Source organism: Galeopterus variegatus, unplaced genomic scaffold (assembly GCF_000696425.1).
Source record: "Galeopterus variegatus unplaced genomic scaffold, G_variegatus-3.0.2 Scaffold931, whole genome shotgun sequence".
NCBI lineage: Eukaryota > Metazoa > Chordata > Mammalia > Dermoptera > Cynocephalidae > Galeopterus > Galeopterus variegatus.
The window spans coordinates 468829-477551 of NW_007727042.1; the positions used below are offsets into that span (position 1 = coordinate 468829).

An 8723-nucleotide genomic window follows, 5' to 3' on the forward strand; every position below is an offset into this window, starting at 1 on the left:
CCATTTACTGACGTGTTGATTGAGCATCCGTTGTGTGATAATCACAATGCTAGACACTGAAAATACAATGAAAACCTAAAGTGGATTGAGACCCTGCCCACATGGAGCTTTCAGTTTAGAGAAGAGAGAGATATCAACCAATATACACACATAGCTCATGAAGTGGCAGTTGGGTCAGGTGCCTTTAAGGAGTGGTACATGGTATTTTGAGAAACAAAGATGTGGTGATTGCACCTAGGCAGGGAGAGGCTTCCTGGGGGAGGACATGTCCTGAGACCCAAAGGGTGAAGTACTAACTTGCTGAAGCTGAAAGGGCAGAATATTCCAGGCCCTTCCAAAGTGCTTAAGAGTTTTTTTGGTTTTTTAATTTATTTTTTCTATTTGGATGAGAAATCCATATGATTTTTATACTTGCTAAACAAATAGAACTGTGACTTGTTTAGCAGTTTGCATAACCGGTTCCACATGTTTTCGACAGTTCTATCATATTTCCAAGTTTCCATTTTTTCCTCTCTGGAAATTGGGGTGGCCCCTGCCTCCTCAAAGTTATCTCCCACTTAAGGTAAGAGAGACAACCAGAAACTTCTGGGCTCTTGTAATGCTCTTGTGAAGAGTGGCATTTGAATCCCTGTTCAGAAGGAGAAAGGGAGAGGTTGTGAGCTTGTGGGCTGTGTTCTAGAGGAGGCCAGGAAAGCATCTAAGGGAGTACCCAACAGAGAAACAACTCACCCGGCAGCCAGAACGCCTCTTCTCTCTCGTAGAGTCTAGCTTGGCCCCATGTCCTGATGCCCACCCCCAATGGATCCCTGAAGATGGGCATCTTGGTATGGGTCCAGCAGAAGAGCCAGACAGCCTGCTAGCTCCTCCATTCCTGAAGGCCACCCTCATGGGAACATCACCCCAGCATCTACCATCCTTTGGAAACTCTACCAAGGGCCATGATGGGGGTGGGCTGTCTGAGTCTTTCACATAAGGAATCAAATGCAGTCTGTTTCCAAAAATAGGTCCCATAGCAGACTAGGTCCATGATCCCATTAATGCATTATGGAGATTCATTAATGGGGGAAAAAAGTGTTCTGTGGGCAGCAAAGTTGGGGGAATGCTGGTCTGACAAAGTTGAATGGTTTATCTGCAAGACTTTTGAGAACTTTTAAATATGTTGATGTTCATGTGAATCTCCAAGAAAGAGAATGGGGCTCCCCCAGTCCCATCTCCCAGACTTCTTTGACCTTTATTCACAGAGCATTTTGTAAAGACCAACCCAAAGAATACATCTGGGGACTGCTGCATGTGTTCTCAGTTTGCAGAGATATCTACACACTCTCTAATTTGATAGCAGCCACTTGAGAGCTCCTTTCACAGTCAGAGGTAAAATAGCAAAGCCTGGCAAACGATATGTAAGTAGCCAGGGAGACACGGGGCAGCCCCCAGCCTGCCTAGCATTGGCCCTGATGAGCACTTTACTTCTCAGGCTACAAAGGAAAGTGGTGGCATGGACAATCCCAAGTAGTAGATGGGGTTACCCGAAATTCTCTGGTCTCGAAATGTCCTTTAGGATTTAGATATGGACCCAGTTAAAGAGGCTATTTGGGGAAACCTGCAAGACTGCCATCAAAAGTGGGAAGATGTCACGTCAGGGGAGGTGAAAAGCAACCGTTTTCGCCACTCTGTCCATCCGCCCCCCAGCACCTCTCCGCAGCTCTGCTCTGGAGACTCTGGCATCACCTCTCAGACTAATGCAAGGCTCCAGCCTAAACAACTCAGCTGATCTGTCTCTGAGCTTTCTGTCTTTCCAGCTCACACTTGCCAAGGTAGAGTGGTGGTGGGGGTGGGGATGGTGGTAGAGGGCCAATAATTACATTTTATTAAAGTTTCACCTATCAGCTCATGCTGGGCTAGAGCATCGGGGGAGTAGTGAGGTCAAGAGGGGAGTTGATTCAAGCAGTGTGGGCAATGATAGGGCCACACGTGGAAAACAAGCTGTGTCACTACAGGGCTGGAGAGAGAGCTGCCATCTCTCCCTTCCTGCAGAAAAGCTCCACAACTAATCCTTTTGCATAAAGGCAAAAAGGCCCCTTCTTAAAGTTGCCAGTGTTATGGGGATAAGGATATATCATGCGGAAGCCTAAAAGATAATCCAATTATTAGCCATTAGCCAGATATGGATAGCCCCTTAACAAAGTAAAAAGACAGTGAGGGGAGCAAGAGCCTGGGACCCTGACCCTGGCCAGATTGGAGACTGTCACGGGGCCAGGGCAGATGGGGAAGGGGAGACTGTAGAGGACTAAGGTGGGGACAGGGGCTGGCCACAGCATCTCCAGGCTCCAACCCCATCATTCTCACCACACATACGTTTTTTTCAGGATTTTCCTCAGGATTTATGGACGGGCAAGCTTGTCTTAGCAGTCATCACTGCTCAGTGAGGCTGTGCGCGACAGCATCTCCAGGCTCCAACCCCATCATTCTCACCACACATACGTTTTTTTCAGGATTTTCGTCAGGATTTATGGACGAGCAAGCTTGTCTTAGCAGTCATCACTGCTCAGTGAGGCTGTGCGCGGCATCTGCCAGTGGTGGTTTTAAGCGCTGTCCCTCATTATGCCCTTGATAGCCAAGCTGTGGGGGTCTAGCCCTGCTCAGCAAGTGGCTCCCCCGCACTGTTTGGTGTGGAGGTGTCCCTGTGAACAGTCGCATGAACCTGGGCTCTGGTGAAGAGTCTGAAAACCACCATCTGGCAGTTGCCAGAACCTCATCTGTCATTGTCTCATTCCATCCTCATGGTTCACGTGTGGGCTTTTCACAGAGGAGCAGGTGCCGAGGGGCTGAGCCTTGCCCACGTTCCACAGCTGGCATGTGGCCACTGAGTCTTTTTGCTCAGAAGTCCGGGGCCCGGGACCTGTCTGAAGGCTCCTGGGTTAAATGCCACCTGCCAGTGCCGTGCCGCCTCTGGCGTGACGGGGACAGATGCCCTGGGAAGCTGCCTGTGCCATGAGCAGCTCCGGGCTGGCCTGGGCACCCTCTCTCTCTCTCTGTGCCATTCTAAGTGCTTTCATACTGGCAAGCTCTCAACTATTCCAACATCCTTGGAAATTACATAGGCGGAAGATTTTTCTTGCTCTTTAAAATTTCCATTTTTAAAAAAACAAAATTTTCTGATTATAATTCAGAGAAGGAGCAGTCCCACCATTCAGGGGTGGACATTTTAAACATTCTGATATATAATCTCTGAGAAATTTTCCTATGGGCGTGGCTTAAAAGAAAAACTGAACTGCCCGCATTCAGACTTGGGCTATGCTGCTAATTAGCTGTGTGACCTTGGGCGACTTAACCATTCTGAGCATCAGCTTCCTCATGTGTGATATGAGCTGAATGCTGCTTCCTACCTTATAAGTGTGAGGAGTAAATGAATTATTAGTTGCCAGAGTTCGGACTGTGCCCAGTGTTAGCTATTATTGCTGTTGTTATTGTCATCATTATTTTTAAGTGCTTCTTATGTGCTAGGTGTCACGCCAAGCTCTTCACAGGGACCATATTGTTTAATACACTCATTAACTCCTTGAGGTCAGTATTATAATTGTCTGCAGTTTATAAATGAGGATTCTGGAGGCTCAGAGAGATGAGGTAACTTGCCCAAGTTCACATAGCAAAGAAGTGGCAGAGCCAGGATTTGAACCCATGTCTGTCTGACCCCAGAGCCTGCTCTCTTACCAGTAGTCTGACCTGCCCATAGTAAGTTGACTTCCTGTACAGAGGATACCCACATGGATACCCCCCTTTGGTTATAAGACACCCTGGGGATTTAATCTCCATCCTGGCCATGAGGCTCCCTGGGAAACCTCCCCAAGAAGGTGCGTGAGCTGGTAGCAGCTGAGGGAGGACAGTACTCCAGGCTCCAGACTGTGCTGACTAGAGCTCTCTCTGTCCCCAGGACATCGAGAAGACCATGAGCACGGCTCTGCACGAGTTGCGGGAACTTGAGAGGCAGAACACAGTCAAGCAGGCTCCAGATGTGGTGCTGGACACCCTGGAGCCCCTGAAGAACCCGCCAGGCCCCATCAGCTCGGAGCCCGCCAGCCCTCTGCACACCATCGTCATCCGTGACCCCGATGCCGCCATGCGCCGCAGCAGCAACTCCTCCACCGAGATGATGACCACTTTCAAGCCAGCCCTGTCCGCCCGCCTGGCTGGTGCCCAGCTGCGCCCGCCCCCCATGCGACCTGTGCGGCCGGTGGTCCAGCATCGATCCAGCAGCAGCAGCAGCTCGGGTGTGGGCAGTCCGGCTGTGACACCCACCGAGAAGATGTTCCCCAACAGCTCTGCGGACAAATCGGGCACCATGTGACCTGCTGGATGCGTGGCACCGCCCTGGCCGAGGGTGGCCTTTTCAGCTTCCACCTGCTTCCCAATGATCCTGGCCTCACAGGGCAGAGACCAGAAGGTCGGCCCGGGAGGGTGTATCTGTGCAGAGCTGAGGCCCAGGTGTTAGCCGCAGCTCACACTCAGCCATGTGAATCCCATAGACCTCCCATGTGTGGACACCCAGAGGAGCACTGGTGCAAGAGCAGCCCCCACAACAGCGTTTCCTGAGATTGCGGCAAAATGCTGCGTGGCTTCTCCTGCGTATTGTCACTGGAAAACTACTCTCTCGACATTCTGTCTACATACGTATATATGTGTGTAAATATATATGTGCATATATACACATATATATGTATGTGTCTGTAGGTGTGTGTGTGTATATATATATTTATGCATCTATATACATATACTAGATCCGGACACACACATACTAAAATGTATATAGTATCTCCTTTTTCTTTTTATGAAACTTAGATTTACCTCAGACCCATGCCACCAAACATCTCCTGCTGAGTTATTTGGTGGGATTTGCAGGGACTTTTCTGGGAGAATTTAGAGGCCCACAGTAACTGCGAATGAAGCAATATACCACTAACCTGCAGAAAAACAAACAGTCTCCCACTGTCTCCAGAAGTCGTGGCCTTCCAGAAGTCTGCCCCTAAAGGAAGGGTGGGGCAGGCGGTACCCCAAGCAGGCTCTTCCTGCTTTCCAAGGTGGGGAAACCTTGATAGAAAACCCTCGTCCAGCCCAGAGACCCTGCCCTTCCACCCGGAGGCCAAAGGCCAACTGTACCCCCGAAGGCATGGGAGGAAGTTGGCGAGAAGACCCCGTCCACAGCATCCTTGTGTTTGTATGTAGACAAAGGGGATAGTGAGAACCTAAGCCCCGTTGTAGCACAGTATTACATGTGGTTGGGGAAAAAGGAAAAAATAAATACAGTGGTGTGGCATATTTCAAAACCTAGAAATGCTGTAGAAATAAATCTGTGGTAACTATAGAGATTTAACTTACACCATTTTCAAAACGTTTATTTTTTCTTTTCCTCATTCTACTAATTATGCTGTGTCAGATTTGGAACTAAACAGGCGAGCAGGCTTTGAGTCACATCGTTTTCACTTAAAATCAGGCTGTGACCGTGACACACACTGACCGGTGCCGTCTTGCATGAAGCTCGTGAGCCGTAAGTGCTCAGTTCAGACTGGGGGCCGAGGAGGGGCGATCCTCAGCACTTTCTGTCCTAGAGAACACTGCCAGTTGAGTTTATGCAAGTGAAATAGTTTCCCTCCTTTCCCGTTCCCTTCCCCCACTCCCTCCAGAGCATTTAATGTGCTGAAAATACCAGCGATAGAGAGGGGTGAACGATCTTCAAGTATAATGAGGTTTTGCCTCTTGGCTGGGAAAAGGCCTTCTGGGGCTCTCTCCTCTGACTCCATTTTTTCTCCTCTTTTGATCTCTTCATTTTCCAGAGGTGGCTGTTTCTGGATAATGGAACACAGGTGAATTTGATCCTAATGGGACCACTTTTCCTCTCCCCTTCATGTCAAACCCAGGGTCTCTTTTCTGTTGTCCCCAGCATCTGCTCTTTTTTTCTCTCTTTCGAAGCCTCTGAGGTTTAGAGTCAAAGTCCAGAGTGTGAGTCCCAGCCCGCATCACTTAAGAGCTGTGTGACGTTGGGCATGTCACTGCATCTCACTGAGCCCCACTTCTCTGCTCCATAAAATGAGCATAATCAAGATCAAATGCAAGTGAGCGAGCTGTGCAAACTGGAAAGCGTCATAGCAACATGATTGCTGTCACTACCACTAGTAAAGTGAGTCTTTTAGATTAAAAGCTATCCAGATCTTCTTTTTGAAACCTCCTAATGGCACTGGAGAAGTGGGAAGTGGAATTTTCCTACCAGCTTAGTCAGAGCCCTGAAGCACAGCTGTACAGACGCATCTCTTACTGGTGCCTGAAATTCCATCATTAGCATTTCAACCCATTGGATTACGTTCTGCCCTGGCCTCTGGTCCTCTGTAAAAAGGTAAATACACTCACAGGGAGGGACCTAGTAAGTCACTGATACCTGGGTGTGGTAAGACACTCTCCATTGACTGAAGGACTGGCATTGAGACCACGCCATGGAAGGTAGAGTCGAGAAAAGGCACAAAAAGAGAATGCCAGGGAGAGGCCAAGGACAGGCTTGCCCTTCCTTGTTTTGCCCAGAACCCACCCTTCTCTTGTAGCTCCTGGTTATGAAAGGCCCTCTGCCTTTGAGCGCAGAAGGATGCCTCCATTTTATAGCTCAGGAGAGTAAGGCCTTGGGATGTGCTGTGACTGGCCCAAGATTTGACAGGCGGCTGAGAGTGGGGACTGCATCAGGCTTGGAAAGTCATTTATTTGCAAGGACTCTATGCTGTCCAGCCAAGATACAAGACTTCTCATTCCACTTCAGAGACACTCCCAGACCTTAAATCCAGTAGCCTCCCAGGCAAGATGTAACATTCTCTGCCACGACCACTAGACGAAAAGCAAAACTTTGAGTAGACGAATCTGTTGCCTAATATACATAACACCGGTCAGACCATGTCGATTTTTCTCTGAATTGGCTGATTTCATTTTTTCCTAACTGAAAATGGACCTGCCTTTCACTGAATTATTGGAAGGCAGAGCCTGAGCTGTTTTTCTTTAAGTCCCCATTTTTTCCACTGAGAAACAGCTGATGTGTTCACATTTAGGGAAACGAACACACAGATGGCAGATGTATCCCCACTCATCCAGCCCCAAATCCGAGCCTTGACGCAGAACCAAATGGAAAAATACTTTCCTGCCCCTCTTGCCCGCCACTTTCTCATCTGGCACCACGCATGTCTTGGTCACCCTCCATGCCACTCGATCCCATCAGCATTCATAGAGCGTTGGCATTCTCTTCCTGACTCCTGCCTGTTTTGGTCCACTATATATTGCTATATTTGCTTAAATGCTGGGAAGTCACTGTTAAAGTGTAAAACTGTAATTTTAAAAAGGCTACGATTAACCGATAGCCAATGCCACTCACCAAATCTTTGCACCTAGTAGATAGATCAATGTAAAAACAAATACCAGAAACCTAACTGTACAGTGAGTGGGGGTGGGGTGGGGAATGTAGTAACCTAGTTAGTAGTCCTCAATATAACCAGTTGTACAAGGGAAAGTGGTGTTTACCTACCTGTTCATCACCATTACTGAGAGCTGTACTATCAGTTAGTTGATAACGGGCATTTTTTTTTTGCTTCACAGAGTGATTTCTTAACCTTCAACTTACCCTGAGGTCAAACCTTTTGTCTTTATGTATAACCAATGTTCAGTCTATTTTAGGAATGAACCAGCAAGATGTTCATTTAAAATTGACCAAAGACAATTAATACCTGGTCTAGTTTCCTGGGCCTCATGGCCCAGCAGCCACTGAAGACTTTTCTCGGATAAAATTGAGAACAGGCTGTGCTTCCTCCCGTCCCCCCACCCCCTCCTCTTACTCCCTTTCCTCTTAAAGAGCTGCTCTGAGCTGTGGGATTCTATGAAAAATTCTTGCCTTTCCTTGTTTTCAGTGCTAATGATTTCTCACCTTGAAGCGCCTTTTGAACCCTGGACAGAGTGCACAATTGGCGGGAATTATGGGCTTGGGAATTAGACTTGGGAACCTTTTCTCTGAAGTCACCAGGCCAGGGGTCAGGAGAGAAGTAGATTCCCAAGGGATGAAAGGTTTCTATTCAATGACAAAATTGGAGTGGGAAGAGACACAGGGGAACGGAGTCATCCTTTGGCTACCAGCTGGAACCAGCAGTTCGAGACCTGCCTTATCAACACTTAAAACTGGTTTGTGGTACACAAAGGGGAGCCAGTGTGGGAAAGGGCCATCATGTGGGGCTCTCCTCTCTGTTGGAGTCCCTTGAGTGCCTTGTCGGGTATAGGGAAGAGACACAGGGGAACGGAGTCATCCTTTGGCTACCAGCTGGAACCAGCAGTTCGAGATCTGCCTTATCAACACTTAAAACTGGTTTGTGGTACACAAAGGGGAGCCAGTGTGGAAAAGGGCCATCATGTGGGGCTCTCCTCTCTGTTGGAGTCCCTTGAGTGCCTTGTCGGGTATGTTTCTTTCTCATTCAGGAGGTGTGAATGAGGAAGACTTCTGCTGACCTGGTCAGTGTATGGCATTCAGTGCACGTACACAGCTCGTGGAAAAACCACAAGGACTCATGCAATGGTTCTTCCTCTTAGTCCTTCTGTTCCTAACTTTTCACACATCCCGATGGTTTCACACTAGAGTGAATGCCTCATTCTCCTGAGAAACCCAGGAAGAAGCATGAGGCACACAACCGTGCTGGTGGGTCCTGTTGGGCTGGAAG

The 8723-nt window shown here is 48.4% G+C and overlaps 1 protein-coding gene and 1 pseudogene across 3 annotated transcripts in view; both read left to right on the forward strand.

Annotated features, from left to right (window-relative positions):
• SRGAP3 (SLIT-ROBO Rho GTPase activating protein 3) overlaps nt 1-5371 on the forward strand; it is a 268397-nt gene extending 263026 nt beyond the window's left edge. For all 3 annotated transcript variants that reach the window (XM_008573540.1, XM_008573541.1, XM_008573542.1), the window contains one exon: nt 3929-5371. In XM_008573540.1, coding sequence (XP_008571762.1) covers nt 3929-4342 — 414 coding nt within the window. In that variant the 3' untranslated portion in view covers nt 4343-5371. The remainder of the gene's footprint in view (nt 1-3928) is intronic.
• A 1108-nt stretch (nt 5372-6479) lies between these two features.
• Nucleotides 6480-8684, forward strand: LOC103591132 (annotated as a pseudogene).
• The last annotated feature ends 39 nt before the right edge of the window (nt 8685-8723 follow it).